At 51.3% G+C, this 17,229-nt stretch overlaps 1 protein-coding gene across 4 annotated transcripts in view; it reads right to left on the reverse strand.

Annotated features, from left to right (window-relative positions):
- Positions 1–17,229, reverse strand: part of LOC125457752 (LIM and senescent cell antigen-like-containing domain protein 2) — a 96,128-nt gene extending 78,899 nt beyond the window's left edge. Inside the window, exons 1-2 of one of the 4 annotated variants that reach the window (XM_059650967.1) lie at positions 17,026–17,229; positions 8,854–9,019 (exon numbers count right to left, since the gene is read on the reverse strand). Coding sequence is in view for 3 of the 4 variants with exons in the window: in XM_059650966.1 (XP_059506949.1) it covers positions 8,322–8,446 (125 nt within the window). In the remaining variant the exon portion in view is untranslated. Of the gene's footprint in view, positions 1–6,455; positions 6,578–8,321; positions 8,547–8,853; positions 9,020–17,025 lie in introns of those variants that run through there. The other 3 variants (XM_048542338.2, XM_059650966.1, XM_048542337.2) reach the window with 3 other exon arrangements.

Below are 17,229 nucleotides of genomic sequence, written 5' to 3' on the forward strand. Positions count from 1 at the left end.
CTAAAATAGGGGTCCATAAACTCTGGGAGATGGGTGTAAGTAAGGCTGTAACACAGGTTACCCCAGGGGGGTATATACAGCTGTAATAGAATACTCCCTTATGGGGGTATATACACCTGGAATAGGGATTACCCCCTTGGGGGTAAATACATCCATAATGGATTACCCCCTTTTGGGATAAATACAACTGGATTAGGGATTACCCCCTTTTGGGATAAATACAGCTGGAATAGGGATTGCTGATTTAGTCCAGGACGAGGGGTTGTTGGGGTATAAAAGTGAGCAGGGACTATGTGAGCCCAGGCTGATGCTGTTTCTGAGTGAGGTGCCTCAAATGAAGCAGTTGAACAGAAAGCATTAAACAGACATTGGGAACTGCAGCTCAGGTTGAACTCTGTATCCCTGACTCTCTCTCTCTAACAGCGGAGACAGACCAGTCACAGATCCAAACCCGGATCCTGGTTTAGCCAAACACTCTGCAGTTTGCAAATCGCTCCTCTGAGAACTGATCACTGATTTGAGACTGAGCTTCAGGGTAGGACAGCAGCCTGAGGAAGACAGTGAGCGGCCTGGGCTGAACACTGGGGTGGGCAGATCATGGGAAACAGACCCCCTCACACCAGGCAGCAGAGGTGACCGGGGCTAAGGGAGAACAGGCTGAACACTAAGTGAGCATGTAAAGCAGAACAGGTCAGAGATTGAGAGTCTGAACACAGCTCCCAGTTTGTCTGTCTGTTCTCCCACTGATGCAGGCAGGGGGAAAGACTCTGGGGAAAGGGGCACACAGGAAGACAAGGCACCTCACCCTTGCCACTCACATTTCAGGAGGAACACGGATAGGAAGCGACAAAAATAAGATGCACTTCCTCAAGGCGCAGCCAACGCTTCCCGACTATTCATCTGTTCATCCCGAGTTCAGCAAATACTAGCTATTCATCCTAGGCAACAAACTGACCAAACGCTAGGTCTGAGCAGTGAACCATTTCATAGCAATTGTACCTCTTTGAGAATTATGTTTGAAATTTCCCCTGAAAACAGGACACAACAATCTCTGGTGCTACTTCAAAACAATAGCAGGGTTCTATCACACTGTCGAAGGGTCAGTGCTGAGGGAGCGCCGCGCTGTCGTAGGGTCAGTGCTGAGGGAGGGCCACACTGTCAGAGGGTCAGTGCTGAGGGAGGGCCACACTGTCAGAGGGTCAATGCTGAGGGAGGGCCACACTGTCAGAGGGTCAGTACTGAGGGAGTGGGCACTGTCGGAGGGTCAGTAGTACAGAGGGAGCGCCACACAGTCACAGGGTCAGTTCTGAGGGAATGGCGCACTGTCAGAGGGTGTATTGTGAGGGACTGGGCACTGTCAGAGGGCATATTGTGAGGGAGTGGGCACTGTCGGAGGGTATATTGTGAGGGTAGAGGGCACTGTCGCAGGGTATATTGTGAGTGAGTGGGCACTGTCGGGGGGTATATTGTGAGGGAGTGAGCAGCATTGGAGGGTATATTGTGAGGGTAGAGGGCACTGTCAGACGGTATATTGTGAGTGAGTGAGCACTGTCGGAGGGTATATTGTGAAGGAGTGGGCACTGTCAGGGGGTACATTGTGAGGGAGTGCGCACTATCAGAGGGTATATTGTGAGGGAGTGAGCACTGTCGGAGGGTATATTGTGAGGGAGTGGGCAGCACCGGAGGGTATATTGTGAGGGAGTGGGCACTGTCGGGGGGTATATTGTGAGGGAGTGAGCAGCATTGGAGGGTATATTGTGAGGGTAGAGGGCACTATCAGAGGGTATATTGTGAGGGAGTGAGCAGCATCGGAGGGTATATTGTGAGGGAGTGCACACTATCAGAGGGTATATTGTGAGTGAGTGAGCAGCATTGGAGGGTATATTGTGAGGGTAGAGGGCACTATCAGAGGGTATATTGTGAGGGAGTGGGCAGCACCGGAGGGTATATTGTGAGGGAGTGAGCACTGTCGGAGGGTATATTGTGAGGGAGTGAGCACTGTCGGGGGGTATATTGTGAGGGAGTGCGCACTATCAGAGGGTATATTGTGAAGGAGTGGGCACTGTCGGAGGGTATATTGTGAGGGTAGAGGGCACTGTCGGAGGGTATATTGTGAGGGAGTGCGCCGTGTCGGAGGATATATTGTGAAGGAGTGGGCACTGTCGGAGGGTATATTGTGAGGGAGTGCGCCGTGTCGGAGGATATATTGTGAAGGAGTGGGCACTGTCGGAGGGTATATTGTGAGGGAGTGCGCAGTGTCGGAGGGTATATTGTGAGGGAGTGAGCAGTGTCGGAGGGTATATTGTGAGGGAGTGGGCAGTGTCGGAGGGTATATTGTGAAGGAGTGGGCACTGTCGGAGGGTATATTGTGAGGGAGTGCGCCGTGTCGGAGGATATATTGTGAAGGAGTGGGCACTGTCGGAGGGTATATTGTGAGGGAGTGCTGGCACACTTTCATTGAGGGCCATGTCCACATTTACTCGGTTTCCCATGATGGGTCGTGCCCTATCCGCGGTCTCTCACTCACTGCTCACAGAAATTAAATACCCCATTCAGTTTTCCATTGTTGTACCCACCAATGATTTCTCATGCCCTGTCTTAGATTCCTAATTTCCTTTTTAAATTCCAACCCCACACCCCTTTAAATCTTCTTTCAGATTTCTACAGTTTTGAGCTCACAGTATCTGCGATATGATTCTGTTCTCCTTCTTAATTCTAACATTTTTGCTCCTTGACATCCAGGATTCTCCAGTCTTAAGTCCGAATGTGTCTCTTTACAGGAAATACGCTTGCCCTCTACGCTCTATTTGCTCCTTGACTAACAGCCCCAGTGCTCTGACATAGCCTTAGGAGCAAGCAGCAAATAAAAAATAGCTTTTCCCCAGGTTAGAAATCTTATTCCCAGCCCATCATTGTCCTTGACTGTCCTAAATCTGACTAAGTTATGATCACTCATCAGAAATGGGGGACGGGGAGAGGATTCCGACAGTGCCCACTCCCTCATTATATACACTCCGACAGTGCCCACTCCCTCATTATATACACTCTGACAGTGCCCACTCCCTCATTATATACACTCCGACAGTGCCCACTCCCTCATTATATACACTCCGACAGTGCCCACTCCCTCATAATATACACTCCGACAGTGCCGACTCCCTCATAATATACACTCCGACAGTGCCCACTCCCTCATTATATACACTCCGACAGTGCCCACTCCCTCATTATATACACTCCGACAGTGCCCACTCCCTCATTATATACACTCCGACAGTGCCCACTCCCTCATAATATACACTCCGACAGTGCCCACTCCCTCATTATATACACTCCGACAGTGCCCACTCCCTCATAATATACACTCCGACAGTGCCAGCACACGGGGAGAGGATTCTGAAATAAATAGGGAAAGAGAGGGAGGCGGACCAAAGATGGATAGAGGAGAAGATAGGTGGAGTGGAGAGTATAGGTGGGGAGTTCTCCTCTCCACCTATCTTGTCCTCCATCCATCTTCAGTCCCCCTCCCCCTCTTTCCCTATTTATTTCAGAACCCTCTCCCCATCCCCCATTTCTGATGAAGGGTCTAAGCCCGAAACGTCAGCTTTTGTGCTCCTAAGATGCTGCTTGGCCTGCTGTGTTCATCCAGCTCCACACTTTGTTATCTCGGATTCCCCAGCATCTGCAGTTCCCATTATCTCTAAGTTATGATTGCTATCTCCAAAATATTCCCATCCTGCTATCCCTCCCAGCAGTCCAGGCTCTTTTCCAAATAACTGGCCCAGATCTCCCGCCTCCCTTGATGCGTTTTCCATGTGCTGCCTAAAAAACATTCCCTTGGAGTGAAGTTTGAAGAACTTTGCTCCCTTTCCACTTTCTAGTTCTCTCTCAGCTTCTCTTCCCTCTGAACGACTTGTCAGGATCTCATGCCCCTGCCAGTCTGCTTCAAATCCACCCACAGCATCAACAAACCTCACCGCGCACCTGCCCCCACCCGCCATGAGGACGCAGGTCCCCTTCCTGCACATCTGAACAGTCTGTCACTGGTAGCATAATTCCCCATTGATTAAAATATTTCCCAACATTTCTCCTGCAGTAATACAGTCCGGACTGCAGGTTGGGGTTCGGTGATTTCCAAGTGGAAAATAATCATCCACCCACACCCCCCACCTCACCCCAGTCTCAAGACAAGCTCCTTAAGGAGACTGAGGGTCTGTTAACTCAGGAGAGCACTTTCCTGGCTCCCTGCTCATCTCCTGCTTGAAAGAATCCAGCCCCTTCCCAGGAGATGAACACATCATTGTCCATGAGAAAGTGTCATTGTTTCTCTTCATTGGGAGGACAGTGAACAAACCCTAATCCCCCCCCACCCTCACCTCACTATCTGCTGATTGTTGCTCTGTTAAACAGTCAGGCTAACAGTATAACTGCATTTCCAAGACCAACAAAAAATGTGTGACATCCATGTCAGGGGGTTGTGTGTTGTCGAAGTTCGTGATTCTGAAAGAGTGAATGTGGGACCTGCGTAGGTCCCGCTGTGGCTGGGTGGAGAAAAGGGGCACTTTAGCTGGACCTTATGGAGCAAAGAGGTGTTCCCAGTGATGTTAGTGACAATGTGTAAGGAGCTAATGTCATTTGTACAGAGTCGCTGTCGCTCAGTGAACTACACCTTGTTTCGACAACAGCCTTTTCTTGTGAACACTGCCCTGCTTCCCCGATAGGGTCTGGACACTTCTTCCTTTTTTCTGAAGAAGGGTCCAGACCCGAAACGTCAGCCTTCCTGCTCCTCTGATGCTGCTTGGCCCGCTGCGTTCATCCAGTTCTACACCTTGTTATCTCAGATTGTCCAGCATCTGAAGTTCCTACTATCTCTGCCCTTCTTCCTGTTGTCTCTCTCTCCCACTGACACCCCCTTCATGCCAGTTGAGGGAACTGGGGGATCCTCCTGACCACAAAAACGTGGCAGGGTGGCCGGGCACTCCGGAACTTCAGAAAACGGGAATAAGGCGCAGCTGGCCATTTGACCCTGCGATCCTGTTCTACCACTCGACTAAGCCGATGGCCAGTCTTCCACCTCATCCCCATTTTCTCTCAGCCCTCTATCCCTTGCTCTGCATCACATTTGGAAGTGTAAAAAGTACACTCAACCACAGAGAATTCCAAAGATTTACCGCCACGCCCCCCCACCCCGGGTGAAAAATTCCTCCTCGTCTCAGTCCTAAATTGCCTGCTCTTTACTCTGAGACTTTGTCCCCGAGACCACAGGCCCTCAGTCAGGGGAAACCAACCTTCCCACATCTATCCTGGACTAATCATGGATGTTTGAAGAAACTTGGTTTAACCCCCATTGCAACTCGGCCTTCCGACAGAGAAAGGGGGGGGTCAGTCTGATGAACCAGCAGTGACTCTGACCACAGTGTGCACTGACAACGCTCAGGGACTGTACTTTAGGGAGAGAGAGAGACTCATTCAACACATCCACACCAGCGAAAGGTATTTGATTTTCCAGCCTTCCCGTTCCATAAAAATAATGGGATTGGGAGCCCGCTGAAAATCCGTTCCTACAAATTTCATTGGGTCCCAATGCTGGTCAGACCAATATTTACTGTCATGAGATTGTAACAGGCCAATCCATTCAACACAGTTAACCACTCAGCAAATCCCATTCCCCGATCAGTCCTTGTACTCTCTCTCTCTCTCTCTCTCTCTGATGCTACACCCACCCCCTCCCCGTACTTCAGCCCCGAGCTCCAGAAATCCTTCCCTCCACCTCCTCCTCTCCTTCCGCTCTCCACTCCTCCATCCCTCAATCTTTCCATCCCTCCACTCTCCATGCCTCCATGCATCCATCCACCCTGCCACACTCACTCTCACACGTACACACACATAGATATACAGTCTCATGCACTCACACAGTCTTACACACACACACACACACACACACACACACACACACACACACACACACCTCAGGCCTGGGGTTAACCAGTTTATGCTGTTTACCCCTGACACTGCCTATGTGTTAGATTTTGGGTTTTTCCACCAATGAGATGACAGCAATAAGAACAGCCCATTATCCCACACCTTGGGCCCAGCAAACCCAAACTCAGAGGGAAGCGTGGGACAGAGTGGGAGGGAGGCTCGGAGAGCTTTGAGACCTGGCAATGGCGTGTGCCTGCAGCCTGCCCAGGTGAGGGGTGGTAAGCCCTGAGTAAGCCCTGCCAATCAATTCACAACATTGCGAAGGGAGCAAATACTCGACAGCAGGCATGTAACCAGGGAAAGGACGGGGAGGGGGGTGGGGGGATTGGTGAACCGATCTCTGACTGTGAGGGGGAGTCAGGGAAGTTCTGCTATATCCTTTGCAGCAGCCACAAGCCCATTCCTTTCCTGTTTCTCAGGGAACACTCTTGCCTGATTTTAGAGACTCTCTGGCTGTACAAGGCAGCACCTACCTGGGTCTCCTGTTTGGGGGCTCAGTCCTGTTGTGCCAGAGCTCCAGTACCCCGCTGTTCCTCTCATATCGACGCCGGTACAGCTGTGATGAGGCCAGCTCCCTAAGCCTGACAGCGGCCATGTCTCCCTTTCCCCAACCCACCACCTCCCTTCCCCCCTACACCGGCACTGGGAATGAATCATTCCCAGGGCCTCACTCAGGCCAATGGGTGGGGACTCGAGGAACCGGAGGCTGGAGGCCTGGAGCCGAGTCATGCAGGCTTCCTGCTCCAGTTCCTGAGGGCAATCCCAGGTCTCCGTCCTGACTCACTGCATTAGCCTACACCCCACCCTTCCCAGAGCGAACAGCAACTAGCTCCGGCCTGACGCTGTGCTTCCTGAAGGCAGTGTGACAGCCTAGACTCGGGCCTGAGCTGTTCTGCTGGCGGCCATTACAAACCAACAGGCAAGGAGTGGGTAGAGTGTATCCCTGACTGATGACGCCTACTCGGGCCTGTCCCACCATGAGCCCCACGATGCCTGATAGTGAGCATAGCAATACTGCCCTGAGAGCCTCCCTGCGCGTTTCTTTTATCTGTTTGCTCCTGGGGCATGGGTGTCACTGACTGGCCAGCATTTTATTTCTAATCCCTGACATACCTTTGTAATAGCAATGGCGCCATGACGCCGCAGCATCTAACCTTTTCTCTGTACTCATGTAAGTATGTGTGACAATAAAGCTAATGCTAATTCTAGTTGCCCCTCGAGAAGATGGGGGTGGGCTGCCTTCTTGAACCGCTGCAGTCCTCCCGCCGCGGGTTGACCCAAGATGCCCTTAGGGAGGGAATTCCAGGATTTTGACCCCAGCGACAGTAAAGGAAACGGCTATATATTTCCAAGTCAGGATGGTGAGAGGCTCGTAAGGGAACCTGGAGGGGGTGGAGTTCCCATAGATGCCACAGTCCAAAGATGTGCAGGTTAGGAGAACTGGCCATGCTAAACTGTCCGTGGTGTTCAGGGTGGGTTATGGGGGGGGATGGGTCTGGGTGGGATGCCCTGAGGGTCAGTGTGGACTTGTTGGCCGAAGGGCCTGTTTCCACACTGTAGGGATTCTATTCTACTCTATTCTATATGTCTGATGCCCTTGTCCTTCTAGACGGAAGTGGTTGTGGGTTTGGAAGGTGCTGTCTAAGGATCTTTGGTGAATTTCTGCAGGGCATCTTATAGATAGTACACACTGCTGCTACTGAGCGTGGATGGTGGAGGGAGTGGACGCTTGTGGACGCGGTGCCAATCAAGCGGCTGCTTCGTCCTGGATGGTGTCAAGCTTCTTGAGTGTTGTTGGGGCTGAACCCATCCAGGCCAATGGGGAGTGTTCCCACTCACACTCACACAATGCAGAATTACAAACCAGCTCGGCGAGCCAACCAGCCTCAACATCCACAACCCGAGCTACAGATCTACTCCAAAACCTCACAGCGTTCCATCACACTCCTGGCTTGTGCCTTGTAGATGGTGGGCAGGTTTTGAGGAGCCAGGAGGTGAGTTACTTGCCGCAGTATTCCCAGCTTCTGGCCTGACCTTGTAGCCACTCTGTTAATGTGGTGAGTCCAGTTGAGTTTCTGGTCAATGGTAACCCCCAGGATGTTGATAGTGGGGGATTCAGTGATGGTAACACCGTCAAGGGGTGGCTGTTATATTGTCTCTTATTGGTGATGGTCATAGCCTGGCACTTGTGTGGTGTAAATGTCACTTGCCACCTGTCAGCCCAAGCCTGGATATTGCCCAGATCTTGTTGCATTTGAACACGGACTGCTTCAGTATCTGAGGAGTCACGAATGGTGCTGAACATTGTGCAATCATCAGCGAACATCCCCACTTCTTACCTTATGATGAAGGGAAGGTCATTCATGAAGCAGCTGAAGATGGTTGGACCTGGGACACTACCCTGAGGGACTCCTGCAGAGATGTCCTGGGGCTGAGATGATTGACCCCCAACAACCACAATCATCTTCCTATGTGTCAGGTATAACTCCAACCAGCGGAGAGTTTGCCCCGAGATACCTACTGATTCCAGTTTTGCCAGGGCTCCTTGATGCCAATCTTGGTCAAATAGAGCCTTGATGTCAAGGGCTGTCACTCTCACCTCACCTCTGGAGCTCAGCTCTTTTGTCCATGCTTGAACCAAGGCTGGAATAAGGTCAGGAGCTGAGTGGCCCTGGTGGAACCTGATCTGGGTGTCACTGAGCAGGTTATTGGTGAGCAGCTGCTGCTCGATAGCACTGTTACTGACACCTTCCATCACTCTACAGATGATCGAGAGGAGACTGACGGGGCGGTAACTAGCCGGGTTGGATTTGTCCTACTTTTTATGTGTAGGATGTACTTGGGCAATTTTCCACATTGTCAGGTAGATACCATTGTTGTAACTGTACGGGAATAGTACAGTTCTGCAGCACAAGTCTTCAGTGCTGTTGCCGGAATGTTGTCAGGGCCCATAGCCTTTGCAGTGTCCAGTGTCTCCGACTGTTTCTTGATATCACCTGGAGTGAATCGAATTGGCTGAAAACTGGTATCTGTGATGCTGCAGTAACAGGGACATGCTCATTCACAATGAAACACCTACAACGCTGCACACTAACATTAACACACTCACATCACACTAATGCTGACACACTTACCACATTACTGGTGTCACACTCACATCAGACCAATACTAACACACTCACATTGACATGCTCACGTGACACTAATGCTGATACACTCACATCACACTAATGCTGACACACTAACCACATTAATAGTGACACACTCACATCACACTCACATTACACTGACATTAACACATTCACATCAGACAAACACTGACACACCCACATCACACTAAGGGTAACAAATTCACATCACATTAACTCTGACACACTGGCATCACACTAACACGGATGCACTCACATAATTCTAACACGGACACACTCACATTACACTAATGCTGACACACACATCACACGAACACTGACACACTGAGAGCTGCACACTGTGACACATACACAAACCTGCACACTCACACTGACACACTCACAGTCAATCACACTCACACTGACACACACAGTCCATCACACTCACACTGATATACCCATAGGCCATCAAACTCACACAGACACACAGCCCATCACACTCACACTGACAAACTCACAGTCAATCACACTCACAAAGACACACTCAGTCCATCACACTCACACTGCCACACTCACAGCACATCACACTCACACTGATATGGCCACAGGCCATCACACTCACACAAACACACAGCCCATCACACTCACACTGACACACTCACAGCACATCACACTCACACTGACATACTCACCGCACATCACACTCACACTGGCACACTCACAGCCAATCTCTCTCACACTGGCACACTCACAGCCCATCACACTAATGCTGACACACACACAGCACATCATACTCACACTGACACACACACAGCCCATCTCACTGACTGGCCATCACACTCACAGCCAATCCAACTCACATGGACACACTCACATCACAGTCACACAGACACAGACACACTCACAGCCCATCCCACTGACAGGCCATCACACTCACACACACACAGGCCCACACTCACACTAGCACACGCACAGCCCATCACACTCACAGTGACACACTCAGCCCATCACAGTTGCACTGACACACTTGAATCACACTCGCACAGACACTCACAGCACATCACATGCACACACAGACACACTCACAGTCAATCTCACTGACACTGACACACTCACAGCCCATTACACACACACACGCACACACTCACAGCCCATCACACTCACACAGACACAGGCTCAAGGCCCATTACACACACTGACACACACATAGACCATCACACTAACACTGAAACACTCAGCTCATCACTCTCACACTGACACACAGCCCATCACTCTAACGCTGACACACTCACAGCACATCACACTCACACTGACACACACACAGCCCATTACACTACCACTGACACACTCACAGGCCATCACACTCACACTGACACACTCACATCACACTCACACTGGCACACTCACAGCACATCACACTCACACTGACATACTCACTGCACATCACACTCACACTGGCACACTCACCACACATCACACTCACACTGCCACACACACAGCCCATCCCACTGACACAGTATTATCACACTAATACTGACACACTCACAGCACATCATACTCACACAGACACACTCACAGTCAATCTCACTGACACTGACACACTCACCCCATTACACACACACACGGACACACTCACAGCCCATCACACTGACACAGACTCACTGCCCATTACACACACACTGACACACAAATAGACCATCACACTAACACTGAAACACTCAGCCCATCACACTCACACACTCACAGCCCATCACACTCACACTGACACACACACAGCCCATTACACTACCACTGACACACCCTCAGGCCATCACACCCACACCAACACACTCACAGGCCATCACACTCACACTGACACACTCACACTCACAGCCAATCTCTCTCATACTGAAACACACAGCCCATCACACTAATGCTTACACACACACAGCACATCACACTCACACTGACACACACACAGCCTATCCCACTGACTGGCCATCACACTCACAGCCAATCCAACTCACATGGACACACTCACATCACACTCACACACTCACAGCCCATCACACTCACACACTCACAGCCCATCACACTCACACTGACACACACACAGCCCATTACATTACCACTGACACACTCTCAGGCCATCCCACCCATCCCAGCCCATCACTCTAATGCTGACACACTCACAGCACATCACACACACAGCACATCACACTCACACTGACACACTCGCAGCCACACAGGCCATCACACACACAGACACACAGCCTATCACACTAAAACTGACACACTCACAGGCCATCAAACTCACACAGACACACTCACAGCACATCATACTCACACAGACACACTCACAGTCAATCTCACTGACACTGACACACTCACAGCCCATTACACACACACACGCACACACTCACAGCCATCACGCTCACACAGACACAGGCTCACGGCCCGTTATACACACACTGACACACACATAGACCATCACACTAACACTGAAACACTAAACCTATCACTCTCACACTGACACACAGCCCATCACTCTAATGTTGACACACTCACAGCATATCACACACTCAGCCCATCACACTCACACAGACACATTCACAGTCAATCACACTGACACTGACACACTCGCAGCCCATCACAGTCACATTGACACACTCACAGCCCATTACACTCACACTGACACACGCACAGACCATCACACTCACACAGACATAGTCACATCGCACTCACACTGACACACTCACAGAGAAACACTCAGCTCATCACACTCACACAGACACATTCACAGCTCATCACACCTACTCTGACACACTCACAGGCCATCACACACACCGAAACAGACTGACAGCCCATCACACTAACAATGACACACTCACAGTCAATCACACTCACTCTGTCACACTCACAGCACATCACATCACACTCACACTGCCACACTCACAGGACATCACACTCACACTGACATACTCACCGCACATCACACTCACACTGGCACACTCAAGGCCCATCACACTAATGCTGACACACACACAGCACATCACACTCACACTGACACACACACAGCCCATCCCACTGACAGGCCATCACACTCACAGCCAATCCAAACTCACATGGACACACTCACATCACACTCACACAGACATAGACACACTCACATCACACTCACAGAGACACACTCACACTGACACACTCAGCCCATCACACTCACACAGACACATTCACAGCTCATCACACTGACACTGACACACTCGCAGCCCATCACAGTCACATTGACACACTCACAGCCCATTACACTCACACTGACACACTCACAGGCCATCACACCCACACAGACATAGTCACATCACACTCACACTGACACACTCACATCACACTCACACTGACACACTCAGCTCATCACACTCACACAGACACATTCACAGCTCATCACACTAACTCTGTCACACCCACAGGCCATCACACACACCGAAACAGACTGACAGTCCATCACACTAACAATGACACACTCACAGCCCAGCACACTCACACTGACATACTCACCGCACATCACACTCACACTGGCACACTCACCACACATCACACTCACACTGACACACACACAGCCCATCCCACTGACACAGTATTATCACACTAATACTGACACACTCACAGCACATCACACTCACACAGACACACAGCCCATCACACACACACTGACACACTCACAGTCAATCACACTCACACTGTCACACTCACAGCACATCACACTCACACTGACATACTCACCGCACATCACACTCACACTGGCACACTCACCACACATCACACTCACACTGACACACACACAGCCCATCCCACTGACACAGTATTATCACACTAATCCTGACACACTCACAGCACATCATACTCACACAGACACACTCACAGTCAATCTCACTGACACTGACACACTCACCCCATTACACACACACACGGACACACTCACAGCCCATCACACTGACACAGACTCACTGCCCATTACACACACACTGACACACAAATAGACCATCACACTAACACTGAAACACTCAGCCCATCACACTCACACACTCACAGCCCATCACACTCACACTGACACACACACAGCCCATTACACTACCACTGACACACTCTCAGGCCATCCCACCCACACTGACACACTCACAGGACATCAAACACACCGAAACAGACTGACAGCCCATCACACTAACAATGACACACTCTCAGCCCAGCACACTCACAGGCCATCATACTCACACCGACACATTCACAGGCCATCACACTTACACTGACACACTCACAGCCCATCACACTCACACTGACACACACTCACAGCCAAGCTCACTCACACTGACTCACTCATAGACCATCACATTAACACAGATACATTCACAGGCCATCATACAGACACAGACACACTGCCTATCACACTAAAACTGACACACTCACAGGCCATTAAACTCACACAGACACATTCACAGCACATCACACTCACACTGACACATTCACAGCACATCACACTTACACACTCACAACACGCTCGCACAGACACAGACACACAGCCCATCACACTAACACTGACACACTCACAGCCCATCACACTCGCACAGACACACTCACAGGCCATCACACTCACACAGACACATCACACTCACACTGACACACTCACATGTCATCACATTAACACTGTCACACTCACAGCCCATCACACTCACACTGACAGCCCATCACACTCACACAGACACACTCACAGACCATCACACTCGCACAGCTACAGTCACATCACACTCACACAGACACACTCACACTGACACACTCACAGCCGATCATACTTACACTGACACATTCACAGGACATCACATTAACACTGCCACACTCACAGCCCATCACACTCGCACTGACAGCCCATTACACTCACACAGACACACTCACAGACCATCACACTCGTACATTTACAGACCATAACACTCACACTGACACACTCACCGCACATCACACTCACAGGCCATCACACTCACACTGACACGGTCATAGCCCGTCACACTCACACTGACTCACTCACATCACACTCACACAGACACACTCACAGTCAATCTCACTAACACTGGCATACTCAGAACCCATTACACACACACTGACACACTCACAGGCCATCACACTCACACTGACACACTGCCCATAACACTCGCACTGACACACTCACAGCTCATCACACTCACAGCCCATCACACTCACACTGACACGGTCATAGCCCGTCACACTCGCACAGACACACTCACAGGCCATCACACTCACACAGACACATCACACTCACACTGACACACTCACATGTCATCACATTAACACTGTCACACTCACAGCCCATCACACTCACACTGACAGCCCATCACACTCACACAGACACACTCACACTGACACACTCACAGCCGATCATACTTACACTGACACACTCACAGGACATCACATTAACACTGTCACACTCACAGCCCATCACACTCGCACTGACAGCCCATTACACTCACACAGACACACTCACAGACCATCACACTCGTACATTTACAGACCATAACACTCACACTGACACACTCACCGCACATCACACTCACACTGACACGGTCATAGCCCGTCACACTCACACTGACTCACTCACATCACACTCACACAGACACACTCACAGTCAATCTCACTAACACTGGCATACTCAGACCCCATTACACACACACTGACACACTCACAGGCCATCACACTCACACTGACACACAGCCCATAACACTCGCACTGACACACTCACAACTCATCACACTCACAGGCCATCACACTCACACTGACACGGTCATAGCCCGTCACACTCACACTGACTCACTCACATCACACTCACACAGACACACTCACAGTCAATCTCACTAACACTGGCATACTCAGACCCCATTACACACACACTGACACACTCACAGGCCATCACACTCACACTGACACACAGCCCATAACACTCGCACTGACACACTCACAGTCCATCACACTCACACTGACACAATCACATCACACAGACACATAGACCAACACTCTAACACTGACACACTTATAGCTCATCACACTCACACTGACACACACGGCCAATCACACTCACAGTGACACACAGCCCTACACACTCACACTGACATACGCACCACACATCACACTCACACTGACACACTCACAGACCATCACACTCGCACAGACATAGTCACAGCGACATACAGCCCATCACACTCACATTGACACAATCACATCACACAGACACAGGCGCATAGACCATCACACTAATGCTGACACACTCACAGCCCATCACTCTCACACTGACACACAGACCATCACACTAACACTGACACACAGCACATCACACTCACACTGACACACTCACAGCCCATCACACTCACACTGTCACACTCACTGCACATCACACTCACCGCACATCACACTCACACTGACACACTCACAGTCCATCACACTCACACTGACACAATCACATCACAGAGACACACACATATATAGACCATCACACTAACTCTGATAATTACACAGATAATTACACTAACACTGACACCCTCAGCCCATCACTCTCACACAGACACACACACAGCCCATTCCACTCACAGACACACACACAGCCCATCCCACTCCACTGACACACTCAGCCCATCACACTCCACTGACACACTCAGCCCATCACATTTGCACTGACACACTCACATCACACTCACACCGACACACTTACAGCACATCAAACACACACTGACACACACAATCCATCACACACACACACACACACACACACACACACACACACACAGCCTTGCACACGAACAATTACGGACTCACAGCCCGTCACACTCACACTGACACAGATATGCAGCCCATTACACTAACACTGACACACTCACAGCATATCGCACTCACACTGATGCACTCAGTGTAAGAATGACATTCTCCACCCGGACCTCAGTCTCTGTCACATTTTCTTTCCCTGAGCCTTACCTACCTCACTGTGAACAGGGTCAGAAATGACATGACATCAGGTTTCAGTCCCAACAGGTTTATGTCAAATCCAAAGTTTATGGAATTGCATGAAGCCTTTTGAAGGCCAGTGCGTCCAACACTTGTGATGACAAATAAACCTGTTGGACTATAACCTGGTGCTGTGTGATTTCTGACCCAACCCAGTCCAACACCATCTCCTCCACATCATCACTACCAGCTCCCGGTAACCCAGCCTCGCTGCAGCCCACATCCTCTCACCCAGCACCCAGTCTCTCCCCTGCCCTCCCTCTGTTTGTCCCTCGAAGTGGCTCTCTCCCCTCTCCCTGGGACTCTCTCTCCCTCCCCCTATGGGCTTATTCCCCCTCTCCCTGGAGCTTTCTTCCCCACCCACCCCCTATATCTCCCCTCCCCACCCACCCCCTATATCTCCCCTCCCCACCCACCCCCTATATCTCCCCCTCCCCCTGAGACTCTCTTGCCCTCTGCCTCCCCCTCGGGGCTCTCTGCCCCCTCACCACCACCGGGGCTCTCTCCCCTCCCCCTGGACTCTCTCCTCCCTCCCTCTCCCGGAGCTCTCTCCCCCCGAGAATCTCTCCCCCCTCTCCCCCCCTTGGGGCTCCCTCTGCCCCCTCCCTCCCCCTTGGGGCTCCCTCTGCCCACTCTCTCCCCGTTGGGGCTCCCTCTGCCCACTCCCTCCCCCTTGGGGCTCCCTCTGCCCACTCCCCCCCTCTTGGGGCTCCCTCTGCCCCCCGAGACTCTCTCCCCGAGACTCTCTCCCCCCCCGGGGCTCTCTCTGCCCACTCCCTCCCCCTTGGGGCTCTCTCTCCCCCCCCCCGAGACTCTCCCCCCCCCCCCGGGGCTCCCTCTGCCCCCTCACTCCCCCCGGGTGCTGGCGGCAGCTCCGTACCTCCCGGTCATGGTGCTGGGTCCCGGCGGCCGCTCTCCGCTCTGTCCCGTCCCGCGGCAAACCGCGAACTGTCCGCAAATCCCGAGCCCAGTGTTTCCGACCCAAACAAGGAGAGACCGGGAGGAGCTGCAACCCCCACCCCCACCTCCTAGACACAGCAGGAGGCTCCTGAGCCAGCTCCTGCTGGGAATCTGTGTGAGAGCC

The sequence above is a fragment of the Stegostoma tigrinum genome, chromosome 14, assembly GCF_030684315.1.
Source record: "Stegostoma tigrinum isolate sSteTig4 chromosome 14, sSteTig4.hap1, whole genome shotgun sequence".
In the NCBI taxonomy this organism is placed as follows: Eukaryota; Metazoa; Chordata; class Chondrichthyes; order Orectolobiformes; family Stegostomatidae; genus Stegostoma; species Stegostoma tigrinum.